General features: G+C 44.8%; 1 protein-coding gene across 1 annotated transcript in view; it reads left to right on the top strand.

Moving 5' to 3' along the window:
• ly75 (lymphocyte antigen 75) overlaps window positions 1-14,596 on the top strand; it is a 142,949-nt gene that overhangs the window by 15,178 nt on the left and 113,175 nt on the right. The window contains exon 3 of the mRNA XM_080199145.1: window positions 10,440-10,610. Coding sequence (XP_080055271.1) covers window positions 10,440-10,610 — 171 coding nt within the window. The remainder of the gene's footprint in view (window positions 1-10,439; window positions 10,611-14,596) is intronic.

Genomic DNA, 14,596 nt, shown 5'->3' with positions numbered 1-14,596 from the left:
TAATGGTCAATCAGCCCATCTTGCACATCTTTGGATTGTGGGAGGAAACCAGAGCCCTCCAAGAAAACCCACACAGACACTGGGAGAACATGCAGACTCCAGACAGCACCTAAGGCCAGAATTGAACTCGTGTCCTTGGTACGGTGGAGCAGCAGTGCTAACAACTGTGTTACCGTGCTGCCAATCTCTCTTCACATTTCTCCAAAGAGACGATCAAGGCATTTCACTCCATCTCTGAATTCACTGCTCTTCTGCATTCTCTAAACTTCTCTCATATCCCTTTTCCTGCCTAACTCGTCCTTTTCTTCAAAGGCCCCCCTCTAGATCTCTGGAAAGATCAGCTGCATCCATTTCATTGTATCCCTCTAAACCCCAAAACACCTACCTTCATCCAACCTCACTTCCATCTGTGTTTGTCTCTAAAAGGGGAGGAGTGGGGAAACTCCCTCAAATCTATGCTTTCAAACACAACTGCCTTTGACTTCCTATTTATCATGATTAGCCATCAGTTCTCTTAACCTCTTATGCTCTTTCACCCTGCCCCAGCCAAATTCACCATCTCCCATCCTAAGTTCCCCCATCTTTGTTTCTTAAAACCCAAGAGGCACAGACTTGAAAATATCTGCATAACTGACCTCACCATCCTTTGATCTAGTTGGATGAAATTAGTCCTAGTGACTCCACATGATCCCATAATCCTCTCCCAACATAAATGCTGCCATGCTTTCACTTCACCCCAGCTGAAAGACTCATGAGCTATTCCAGTGCTCTCCTGGCCATCCTCCTTCTGTAAATTATATTTCATTTAATAGTCTGTTCATGCCCTATTCCACATCAAGTCCTGATCCACTATCACCCCTGCCCTTGCTAAGATCGTCTGTGTCTTGCTAAGATCCTGAGGGATCTTGATAGAGTGAATGTAGAGAGGATGTCTCCTCTTGTGGGAGAATCTAGAGCCAGGAGTCACTGTTTAAAAATAAGAGGTCACCCATTTTAAGACAGAACTGCGGAGTTTTTTTTCCCCTCAGGCTAGTGAGTCTTTGGCATTTCCTCAAAAAAAAAACAATGAAAGCAGATTCACTGAATCTTTTTAATGAGAACTGGAAAATGCTTGGTAAACAAGGGGTGAAATATTATCAGAAAAGGTTGGAATGTAGAGTTGCAGAGCAGGCTCGAGAGACGAAATGGCTTAATCCTGGTCTTAAAATTTGTATGTATGTTCTGATTAGTTCCTTGTCCCTTTTAATTCCAATAACTTAACATTTCTGATCTCATTCTAAAATTAATTAATTGCTTCACCACTCCTAGCTTCTTCAGCCCAGCCATCTGAACATTCCTTTCCGCTGTCTCTGACTTCTTGGAACATTAGAAAAGCAAAGCACAGTTCAGGCCTTTCGGCCCTCAATGTTGTCCCAAGCTTTGTCCGAAACCAAGATCAAGCTATCCCACTCCTATCATTCTGGTGTGCTCCATGTGCTTATCCAATAACCGCTTGAAAATTCCTAAAGTGCCCAACTCCACTATCAAAGCAGGCAGTCCATTCCACACCTCAACCGCTCTCTGAGTTAAGAACCTACCTCGGACATCCCTCCTATATCTCCACCATGAACGTTTATAGTTATGCCCCCTACTAACAATTACATCCACCCAAGGAAATATTCTCTGCACGTCCACTCTATCAATCCCTCTCATCATCTTATAAATCTCTTAAGTCGCTTCTCATCCTCCTCTGCTCCAAAGAGAAAAGCCCCAGCTCCCTCAACCTTTCCTCATAAGACCTACTCTCCAAACCAGGCAGCATCCTGGTAAATCTCCTCTGCACTCTCTCCAAGGCTTCCACATCCTTCTTATCGTGAGGTGACCAGAACTGCACACAGTATTCCAAATGTGGTCTCACCAAGGTACTGTACAGTTGCGGCATAACCCCCTAGCTCTTAAAGTCAAACCTCCTGTTAATAAACGCTAACACATTATAGGCCTTCACGGCTCTATCCATTTGAGTGGCAACCTTCAGAGATCTGTGGATATGAACCCCAAGATCTCTCTGTTCCTCCACATTTCTCAGAACCCTGTCATTGACCTGATAATCCGCATTCAAATTTGTCCTACCAAAATGAATCACCTCGCACTTATCAAGGTTAAACTCCATCAGCCACTTTTCGGCCCAGTTCTGTATCCTATCAATGTCTCTTTGCAGCCTACAACAGCCCTCCACCTCATCCACTACTCCAACAATCTTGGTGTCATCAGCAAATTTATTGACACATCCTTCAGCCCCCTCCTCCAAGTCATTGATAAAAATCACAAATAGCAGAGGACCCAGCACTGATCCTTGTGGTACACTGCTGGTAACTGGTCTCCAGTCTGAAAATTTTCCATCCACCACCACCACCCTCTGTCTTCTGGGATAGCCAGTTACTTATCCAATCGACCAAATTTCCTTCTGTCCCACACCACCTTACTTTCTTCATGAGCTTACCATGGGGAACCTTATCAATCGTCTTACTAAAATCCATGTATACAACATCAACTGCTCTACCTTCATCTACACACTTAGTTACCTCCTCAAAGAATTCAATCAAATTTGTGAGACAAGACTTAGTCAGCACGGATTCGTGAAGGGTATCCCAGATTAAGCTGCATCTTTCCAAATGGTCATAAATCCTATCTCTCAGGGCCTTTTCCATTAACTTACTGACCACTGAAGTAAGACTAACTGGCCCATAATTACCAGGGTCAATCCTATTTCCCTTCTTGAGTAGAGGAACAACATTCACCACTCTCCATTCCTCTGGCACTATCCCTGTGGACAGTGTGGACCCAAAGATCAAAGCCAAAGGCTTTGCCATCTCATCCCTTGCCTCCCAGAGAATCCTAGGATATATCCCATCTGGCCCATGGGACTTATCGACTCTCAGGTTTTTCAAAATTGCTAATACATCTTCCCTCAGCAACCTCCTCCAGCCTATCAGCCTGTATTACACTCTCATCCTCAAAAACATGATCCCTCTCCTTGGTAAACACTAAACAGAAGTACTCACTCATCGTCTCTCCTATCTCTTCTGACTCCATGCACAAGTTCTCACTACTATCCTTGACTGGCCCTAACCTCACATAAGTATCACCTTCTTGAGTATCACCTCCTTCCCAAAAGGCAAGTGGGCCTTCAGCCATTTGAGTTTCCCACTAAGTTTTTTTTGTTCCTTTTTAAGTCTGATATTAAAACCCACTTCATTTCTAATGTCCCCTACTTTACCTGGTGTCTATTTGATCTCCCCTCATTGTAGCAATTTGAGACTTTTTTCAGGTTAAGGACATTATACAAATATTTGTTTCTGTAACTTACAATTTGCTCTCAGAACCACTGATTTACGATGATTGAAAATGCAAAATAGTTTTTCATTACAATGTATTAGGGATGTGTAAATGGTATTTTTAGATTGTTGTTAAATGAATGTGTCCTGACATTGAGTAGTAAATGGCTGATCTTGACAACAATTGTATGTTGAAGCTTGTGCTTTTTGTATAACGCTAGGGGAACAACAGGAACTTGCTAGAACTTCTTTTGAAGTTCTGGCTGCATTCTTCATAAAAGCCAATTCCAGGACACAAGTGGGACAGCAGTAATTGGGGTTCTAAAGAAGAAATAACATGGATGCTTGCGGGTGGGGGTAGTGTAATACAAGTGGCAGGAAGAGCAAAACCCATTACAAATTCCCCTTATGAAGGAATTTTACTAAATATTTTCTATTTTTATGTTTAAAATGCAAACTGTTTGAACTGGATTGGCATTCCCTCAGGAGGGGAATCCCAAAATTGTGTTCCTTGCCATGGTCGTGATTTGGAAAATGTAAGTTTAAATGTTTACTGAGTGACACGATTGCAGTGGTTAGCACTGCTGTTTCACAGGGCCAGAGACCCGGGTTCGATTCACAGCTTGGGCCACTCTGTGTGGAGTTTGCTCCCTCTCCCCGTGTCTGCATGGATTTCCTCTGGATGCTCTGGTTTCCTCCCACAATCTGAAAGACATGCTGATTCAGTGTATTGACCTGAACAGGTGCCAGAGTGTGGCAACTAGGGGAATTTCACAGTAACTTCATTGCAGTGTTAATGTAAGCCTTATTCGTGACTACTAAATAAATTTTACTAATGAAAAAAATGTAGATGCCAATTCCGAGGTACATCTTAGTGGGATTTCCTCAGTGCCATGTGGATAGGAAACACGCAGGGCTTGGCATGGGACAGGGGGTAATAACAATCAATGGGGAAGACCTCCTGGGTGGAGTAGGGGAGGAGAAGTCACTTCAAGATTAAAGCCAGCACGGGGATCATCAGTTCTGAAACTAGACCTGCCTAAAATTGTGCGGTGGAACCAACAAAATAGAAGTTGCAGCTCCTCTCCAATAAGCCAACTGCAAATATCTTCCTCACAGCCGGCCCAAAATGTTTTGATCCTATTCCTTTATTTTCTCCTTTTTCCTGGGCATGTTCCTAATCTACGGGCCCCAGTGACTCTGGGGACACTACAAAATATTTTTTCTCCTGCAAGTGTATCAGTCTGGAATGCAACTGATGTTTTCGCAGTTGACCTATTCTTCCTGGCATTTTCTTAGAATTCCTGTAGTGCAAAAAAGAGGCCATTCAGCCCATCAAATGTCGAGTCTGCACTGCCAACACTCCCACCTACACCTCATCCCTGTAACCCCAGGAATTTACCTTGCTGATCTATTGACACTAAGGAACAATTTAGTTTGGCCAGTGCACCTAACCAGCGCATCATTCAGTCTACGGGAGGAAACCAACACGGAGAATGAGCAAACTCCACACAGTCACCCAAGGCTGGAATTGAACCTGGGTCCCTGACATGAGGCAGCAGTGCTACCACTGTACCAACATGCCGCTCATTTTAAAAATGATTTTAAAACAGTCAGCCATAATGCTTTCTTTTAGGTTGGCTGAAGCTTTACTGGAATTGCCAGAAGTTTGATTAGTATTTGCTAAAACCATAGCCTACTTACTGCTGCGCCTATTATGGTCTACACTGCAGGAGAGACAAACTCGCAATTGCAAAGCCAAGCACTCGGCTTTAAATGCACTTGGCGTGTTCTGTTGATGATCCTAATTATTGAACATCAAAGTGACCCGCAGTCCGGCTTTCCCAAAGCAACAGTAAGAGGTACACTAGCTGTGAGCCCTTTCTTCACTTAGAATCAAAGTCTAAAAGCTGCCAACTCTTCCACTGATTCACAGACTGGGGTGTCAAAACACTGACCTCAATCTTACTAAATCAGCAACCTAGACTAATGCTTTTATGGGCCTAAATTTTGCATTCCTACCTAGCAGTTCCTGCCCGCCCAAACTGGACATGATTTTACTGTAGCGTGTACAATATCTCGAATGTGAAGCACCTTAGGCAGCCACTGAAGAGCCTTTATAGTCCACCCTCAATTTTCTGCCTGCCAGGTGCCACCTAACTTTGAAGGTGGGAAACAGAAAAATTCACGACCTCAAGAGGGAGGGGCTGCCTCCAATGGAAGCCCCATTCTGACTGAGATTGCCCTCCCCTGCACGTGACCCCTTGGGGCAGCCACTACCCTCCCTGGGAACTCTTCCACTTACTGTCACACTGACTCCCTGCACTTAGTCCCAGGCACAGAACTACAATACCTTTTCCAGCCATAGCAGCACTGCCTGCATGATCTGGAGAGTTGTCAGACAATCTGGCCTTTAGTTAGGTCCCTAAGCCAGGACTTCTTTCCAAGCACAAACTGAAGTCCTGCCTGCTGCCAATCAATGCTCATTTGACTGAGCCCCTCCACCATCTAAAAAATTCAGATCGAGTTTAAAGCCCACAAATGGCTGCTGGGGCAATATAAATTTAATTAATACACGGGAATAAAAAGCTAGTCTCCATAATGGTGATCATTAATCTACCAGGTTGTTGTGAAAAGAAACCCATCTAGTTCAGCAGTCTTTTTCACAGAAGGAAACCTGCTGCCTTACCTAGTCTGACCTGCAAGTGACTCCAAACCAGGGGTGACATTTTGGCACAGTGATTAGCACTGCTGCCTCTCGGCGCCACGGACCTGGGTTTGATTCCCGGCTTGGGTCACTGTCTGTGTGGAGTTTGCGGGTTAGGTGGACTGGCCACGCTAAATTGTCCGTTAGTGTCAGAGGGATTAGCAAGGTAAATATGTGGTATTATGGGGATAGGTTCAGGATGGGATCATTGACAGTGCAGGCTCTATGGGCTGAATGGCCTCCTTCTGCACTGTGGATATTCTATGATTCTACAACAATGTGATTGCTTATCTCCCCTAGAAATAACCTAGCAAGGCACTCAATTGTACCAAATCACAACAGAAAGGTCAAGTTAGAATAAGACCAGATAAATTGCCTAGAATCAATAATAAAGGCACACCCTGTCCTCAATGCTATATAGAGATCTTTTCATTAATACTTTGGACTGGTACCAAAATTGGGAGTTCCGCAAAGTCGTCAAGTAACAGACTAACCTAATCATACTTGTGGAATCATAGACTGCTTCATCACCAGCGCTGGAAATATCTTGCCCTATTGGCAGGACAGGACAAGAGATGTTGTCATAGTAGTATATAGTCAGGAGGGAGCGGTCCTGAGACACTTCAACATTGACTCCAGACCCTGTGGTATCTCATGGCATTAGGTCAAACATGACCAAAAATCATTTTGCTTATTGCCATCTCCTTCCTCCCCTCACTCAACTATGAATTAATATTACTCCATATTGGATACCATTTGGAAGAAACACTTGTAGCAGGGGCAAAGAATGTACCCTGGGTGTGGGATTTCAATGTTCATCAGAGTTGCTTGGTATCACCACTTTTTAAAATATTTTTATTCCATTCTTAAAGTTACAAAGCCAATACTCAGAGTGGGCCAGGCAAACCCGAATCCATTTCTTGCTTGCTCCAGAAGTTCAAATTCCAATTGAACCCAATTCATGGTCCCCACGAGAGACAAAGAAGATCCAAACTCACAAGGAAAGGCATCCCAAATTGGACTTCACCTGACACTTGATCTTCACCAAAAGGCATAGCTGTTGACTGAGCTAGCCCAAGTCCAAAAGGACAAATCTGCCAGACTGCCTTTCCAGGCTATGTTAAATTAAAATATACACTCTGATCCAGTTCTACCAGCGTCAAGGCCAGACTGGGTCAGTGTGTTGATTGAAAACAGTTTGACAACTCATTGTTAATAATGTGTGTGAGACTTCTTGTTCACGTAGGTGTTGTGAGTTCACCTGCTACATTGCAGCCAAAGCTTGTCGAATGATTTAATTTAGGTGGAGGACCTAATTGGAAATGGAAAAACAGGAAATACTGGATACATTCAGCAAGTCAGGCAGCAATGTGGAGAACACAAAAGCAGTCAACACTATGGGTGTGGGCTATTTGTGAAAATTGAAAAGAAGTGAAAGCATTTAACGTGGAACAAAGGGAAGAATGTGTGAAAAGACACATTCTTACTCATTTAATCACATGTAAAAATATTGAAGTGAAAAATAAGTAGTGGTTGGATGACATGTATTAGGAATCAGACAATATGAAGGATAAGGCTTTTCAGTAGGGAGTAATTGCATTTTCTTGTGTTATATTACACTGAATGTACAACATAAAAATAAGCCAGTCAACTCAACTAAGTTATGCTTCATCCAAACTGTCTCCTTCCCTTAGATAAAAACAAAATACTATAGATGCTGGAATCTGAAATAAAAAGAGAAAATACTGAAAAATCTCAGCAGGTCTGACAGCATCTGTGGGGACAGAATAGAGTTAATATTTCAAGTCAGTGATCCTTGGTCAGAGTTGGCTCTATTCCCTCTGTACGCATGCTATCAGATCTGCTGAAATTTTCCAGTGTTTTCTGTTTTTACCTCCTTCCCTTCATCATCTAATCAACATAACCTTTTATTCTTTTCTTCCTCATGTTTTTCTAGGTTCTCCTTAATTGGGTCCATGCTATTCCTCTCAAACCACAATCTGAATAAAGAAAAATTCTCCTGAATTTCCCAGTGACTAGCTTTCATTTCAGGTTTTGGTCTCCCTCATGACACATTGCACTGAGTAAAACAAGTCATTTTCTTGTCCCACTTACTACCTGGTTTGACAGGAACAGGCAGCCAAACTTCCCCAAAGAAATGAATTGGTAATTTACACTCTCTAATGGGGCAAGGAGACTCTGACCTTTATATAGCTTGATTGTGGCTGACTGGATTATCAGGCCGTGGGGAAACTGTCAGCTGATAGGATGGGGAGGACAACTTTGTGGCGAGGGAAGTGACTGTCATTACAGCACTATCTGTGGCCCAGCAGGACCAACTCCACATTCCAGCTTGCATCTTCTGCTCTGGCCTGCTGAATGTTTTTTACTTCTCCTTCGTCATCTAACTTTCTGCCTAGTCTCTTCTGCCTTACCACACCTTGCCACTTCAAAAACCTGAGGAGTTGCATGGGAGTGTAATATGTTGAGATAAAAACAAAATGCTTAAAAAAACTGAACAGGTTTCATTGCAACTGAATTTGTTTTGAGAAAAGTCATATTAGGCTCAAAGTTAAATCCTTCCTTCTCCCATTGAGGCTGCCTGATACTCTGAGCGGGATTTTCCAGCCAAGCTCACCCCAAGACCGGAAAATTCCACCTGAGGTCAACAGCCCTTTGCGTGGACCACCCATCCCTCCCTGTCCACTATGATTTCCATGGCAGGTGGGATGGGAAAGTTCCCGCTGCTGTGTCCTTCCAGCACTTTCTGTTCTAGATTCCCAGCATCAGCAGTATTTAAGGCAATGGGAGGGTTTATACAGAAGGTTGACAATTTTTTTAAAATCTGTGCACTGAAGTGTCCCATTCTGCTACAGTCAAAGACCAAAAGCTCATCTCCAGCAAGTGGGTAGCCATAGCAAAGCCTGAGAATCAAATCGCCCAGCCTGTCTGCTGGACATGGTATGTGGCAACAAAGAGGTTTTTTGCTGTTGTGTTCACAACAGATAAGATGTGGAAAAATAAATAATGCAGGAATAAATGAATAGCTTTGTAATGTGAGTGAGCCTTTCTATTAGACATTGAATCTTTATTGGGGTACAGTTCTGCAGATGGACAGTACCTCTGCTGCACCCACTTCTGTATGTTGTTGGTTAGCGAGACTGTTTCTTGAGATTGCAATTTTCAAAAGTGGCCACGTTTCATGCACGAGCCAAAAAAGCAAATGTCAGTTAGCTATTCGACTATATGGGACGTTACAGATGAACTCATCTTTGTTGTCACTGAACATGCAGATCAGCACCAGAAATCTACTGAACAGCAATCAGGAGCAGAAAGCCCACCAATTTTCCTTCCTCTCATCTAGGGGCACTGAGGCCAATAGTAACAGCCAGCACCGTCTCCAAGATCAGCTAACTCACTAGAGACCAACAAACGAATCTTACGATGTATTTCCCTCCCCCTTTTGTTCACTTCCTTTTTTTAAATGTTGTTCATTTGTTCTCACTTCTAATGCAGGGCCCAGGTCCGAAGCATTTTTGTTCCCCAGTCTGCTGGATGTTCCACATCAACCGTTTTGCTTACGAAATAAAGGAGTCACTTTGATAATAAGCAATTTGTGGTATCTAATGTTTATTATGATTTTAGGAATCGTTAGAGTCATTTTAGTTATCTTAGCACTGGCTGAGGGTGAAGTACTTTTAAGTTGGTAATCTGCTTTACGCATATGAGTTTTTTTAATCATGTCAAAATTGGGTCATGTGATGGGCATATCAAGCAGCTGCTGCTTTCGTTTTTAGAAGTTGCCACATGTCTTAACTAAGTTTCAGGTCATGACAAAACAATGGAACACTTTGTTTGCTCAGTATTGGCAGTATTTTCAGCTTCCTGTGAGATTGAGGGGATGTCCTGTCACTGCAGCTGCCAGTTAAAATAGGCAGTGCTGGGAATGGAGTTACCATTCCTTTGTTTGAACGTATCCTGAGAAATCAGGAAAGCTTCTCTCAGGAGTTGTTCCTTGTTTTCTGTGTCTCTGCTGCATGCACTTCTGTACGTTGTTGGTCAGCGAGAAGGTTTCTTGGGATTGCAAAAATCTATGCTGCTGCTGCTTGTGAAAATGTGCAGTAAATTTTCAAGATTATTTTAGCAGCTGCTTAATGCTAATTGTAGGAAAAGTGACATTTTGGAAATTGACATTTTTGCCCCATCACACATCACAACGATTTAATTGTTTTTATAGAATTTGGAGGTTTGCTGAAAACATGAATCGCACTGTTGCAAAATGCAATGCAATTTATTCATTTAAAAAGGCCTAAGCTATGAGCATTTTTGTAAAAAGCTCCTTTCAGCAAATGTATAACATTAAGATGATGCATCACAATACACTTCTACCATTATTCATTTAATGTTTCTTGCCGTAGACATTTACACAACCGATGGAAATGCGTTTGGAAAACCCTGTGTCTTTCCATTTAAGTACAGAAGAAAATGGTTTCATGAATGCACCACTGAGAGAAATGATGGCCAGGAATGGTGTGCTACAACTGCTAACTACGAAAAGGACAGAAAATGGGGAAATTGCTTAAAACCAGGCAAGTAAAGAAGTTTACAACAGAGGTTTAAAAATAGTAGATGGAAATGTTGTCACAAGAAATCACAGGAACAGATATAGGGCATTTAGTGCCTCAAGGCTATGACATAATTCATATACCCGACTTTGAACATAAGAACATAAGAAATAGGAGCAGGAGTAGGCCATCTGGCCCTTCGAGCCTGCCCCGCCATTCAATAAGATCATGGCTGATCTGTCGCTGCTCAGTTCCACTTTCCGGCCCTCTCCCCATAACCCTTAATCCCCTCTCTTATCAAAAACCCATCAACCCGCTTCTTGAAAATATTTAGCGAGGTAGCCTCCACCACTTCAATGGGTAGAGAATTCCAGAGATTCACCACTCTTTGAGTGAAGAAGTTCCTCCTCAACTCCGTTCTAAAACGCCCCCCCTTTATCTTGAGGCTGTGCCCCCTAGTCCTACTGTCTTTTTTCACTGGGAAGAGTCTCTCCATCTCTATCCTATCCATCCCATTCATCATCTTATACGTCTCAATGAGATCTCCCCTCATTCTTCTAAACTCCAACGAGTACAAGCCTAGTTTATTCAGCCTCTCCTCATAGTTCAACTCCGGTATCAGCCTAGTAAACCTCCTCTGCACTCCCTCCAAGGCCAAAATATCTTTGCGCAGGTGTGGCGCCCAAAACTGCACGCAGTACTCCAGCTGCGGCCTCACCAATGCCCTATACAGCTGCAGCAAGACCTCCCTACTTTTATATTCAATCCCCTTCGCTATGAAGGCCAGCATCCCATTCGCCTTCCTGACCACCTGCTGCACCTGCAAGCTGGGTTTTTGCGACTCATGCACAAGGACCCCGAGGTCCCTCTGCACCGTCGCCTGCTGCAGTTTTTCGTCCCGTAAGTAATAGTCCTTCCTACCAAAGTGGACCACCTCACACTTGCCAACATTAAATTCCATTTGCCATTTCCTGGCCCATTCGCCCAGCCTATCTAGATCCTTCTGCAGACTCTCCACACCCTCCGCAAAATTTGCCGTTCCCCCAATCTTGGTGTCATCCGCAAATTTCGACACCCTACACTCGGTTCCCTCCTCCAGATCATCTATATAAATGGTAAAAAGCTGAGGCCCCAGCACCGACCCCTGGGGCACTCCACTAGTCACCATCCGCCAATCCGAATAGCACCCGTTGACCCCCACTCTCTGCCTCCTATTTGACAACCAATCCTCTATCCACGCTAACACCCTACCCCCAACTCCAAGTCCCCTGACCTTCTGCAATAACCTCTTATGAGGTACTTTGTCAAACGCCTTCTGAAAATCCAGAAAGACCACATCCACCGGCTCTCCTCTATCCACTGCCCTAGACACATCCTCATAGAACTCCAGTAAATTTGTCAGACACGACTTCCCTTTAATGAAACCGTGCTGCGTCTGCTCTATCAAGCAATTGCCTTCAAGATGCCTCGCAATTTCCTCCTTAATGACAGATTCTAACATTTTACCTACCACAGACGTTAAACTAACCGGCCTATAATTCCCTGCCTTTTGCCTGGCACCCTTCTTAAACAACGGCGTAACATTAGCCGTTTTCCAATCTTCCGGCACTTCCCCGGAATCCAGCGACGTCTGGAAAATAACCACCAATGCATCCCCTATAACCTCCGCCATTTCTTTCAGAACCCTCGGATGCATTCCATCCGGTCCTGGGGACTTGTCCACAATCAGCCCCTCCAGTCTGTCGAGCACCGCCTCTCTAGTAACAGTAATGTCATTAAGACCCTCCAGTCCTACCACCTTTCCATCGCTAACACCCAGCAAATTATTCACGTCCTCCTCCGTGAAGACAGAAACAAAAAAGTTATTCAATACCTTAGCCATATCCCCATCCCCTACCACTAGGTCCCCTTTCTCATCCTCTAAAGGACCAACGTTCACCCTCGCCAGCCTCTTCCTTTTTATATATTTATAAAAACTCTTGCTATCCTTTTTTATATTAAGCGCTAGCCCAGCTTCATAGTTTCTCCTACCCTCCTTTATCAACTTCTTTGTCAATCTTTGTTGACATTTAAACCTCTCCCAATCCTCTTCTCGCCCACTACTCTTAGCTACTCTAAATTCCTCCGCTTTTAATTTAACACTTTCCTTCACCTCCTTCGTTATCCACGGCCTATTACGGCTCCTCCTACAGTCCTTTTTGACCATCGGAATAAATTTCTGCTGAGCACCAAGAAAGATCTCCTTAAAGATCCTCCACTGCTCCTCAGCAGACCCTCCCTCCAACGCGCTCCCCCAGTCCACATTCGCCAATTCTTCTCTCATCCTACCATACTCCCCTCTATTCAAACAAAGGACGCGTGTCCGGGAACTCACTTTCTCCTCCTCCATCTGCACCAGAAACTCCACCATACAATGATCACTCTCTCCAAGAGGATCCTTCACCGCAAGGTCCCTAATTCTACCCGCCTCATTACATAGCACCAGATCCAAGATAGCTCGCTCCCTCGTCGGCTCCAACACACACTGTTCAAGGAAATTATCCCGGCAGCATTCCAAGAACTCGTCCTCGAGCCCACCGCGTCCAACATGGGTAGACCAATCAATATGCAGATTGAAATCCCCCATAACTACGGCCGTCCCATTCCTGCACGCCGCACTTATTTGCGCGTTAACAGCCCGCCCCACCTCCAGATCATTATTCGGGGGCCTATAGACGACACCCACCAGCGTCTTCCTCCCTTTGCTGTTCCTAATCTCCACCCACAACGATTCCACCTTCTGCTCCTTGGCTCCAATATCATCCCTTGCTACCACCTTGATGCTATCCTTAATCAGCAGAGCTACGCACCCCCCCCTCTTTCCTCCTGCCTATCCTTCCTAAATACTTGATACCCTTGGACATTCAGCTCCCAGTCCCTGTCACCTTGCAGCCACGTCTCTGTAATGGCCACCAGATCATATCCATTTGTGTTGATCTGCGCCACCAGCTCATCCACTTTATTCCGAATGCTTCATGCATTCAGATACAGCGCTTTCATCCCAGCCTTCACCTGGACCCTATTTGCCGTAACTCCACCAACCATACTCACGCCCCCTACTCCCTCTATTATTGGGACATCCTCGGCCTCTTCCCTTACCTGTACCCTCTCCTTAACTTTAGACCTCGTACGGTCACCTACCCTCGCACCCTCCCTCCTTCCCCCCCCCCCCCCCCCCCCCCCCCCCCAAATTAGTTTAAAGCCCTGTCTACAGTCCTCTTTACTCAATTCGCCAGCACTCTGGTCCCAGCACAGTTCAGACCAACCCCATCCCGCCCGAACAGGTCCCACCTACCCCAATACTGGTGCCAATGCCCCATAAATTCAAACCATTCCTCCCACACCAATCTCTGAGCTACCCATTCACTTCCTTAATCCTGTCAACCCTACGCCCGTCTGCACACTGTTCAGGCAGTAGCCCAGAGATGACCACCTTGTCGGTTCTACTTTTTAATTCCATTCCCAGCTTCTCATACTCCCTCCCCAGATCCTCAGTCTGCACTTTGCCTACGTTGTTGGCACCCACATGTACCACAATGACTGGATTCTCACCCTCCCACTCCAGGTTCCTCTGCAGCCCAGCTGCGACATCCCGGACCCGAGCACCAGGCAGACAACACACCCTTCTGTGCACTTTGTTATTGTGACAAAGGACAGTGTCAATACCCTTCACCCCACTGTCCCCAATTACTACTGCGTTCCTTTTTCCCTTCTTTTTGCCTATGTCCTGCTGCATCACTGTACCGTGTGCAATTTGCTCACCAACCTCACCTGCCTCGTCCTCTTCCAGTCTGGCAGCAAGAACCTCAAACCTGTTTTGCAGATTAAGAGGCTGAGGCCTCCGCTCCTCACCCCCCTTCCTCTTCCCAGCAGCCCCCTCTTGTCCCTGACCCTTAGAGTTAGCCAGTCTAGGGGGGGTGGATGTCACTTGCACCCCATTGACAATGGCACCCTCTCTCCCCCTGATGAGC

The sequence above is a fragment of the Carcharhinus amblyrhynchos genome, chromosome 11 (assembly GCF_965287045.1).
Source record: "Carcharhinus amblyrhynchos chromosome 11, sCarAmb.v2.hapA, whole genome shotgun sequence".
In the NCBI taxonomy this organism is placed as follows: domain Eukaryota; kingdom Metazoa; phylum Chordata; class Chondrichthyes; order Carcharhiniformes; family Carcharhinidae; genus Carcharhinus; species Carcharhinus amblyrhynchos.
This window is presented reverse-complemented; position numbering and strand designations above follow the sequence as displayed.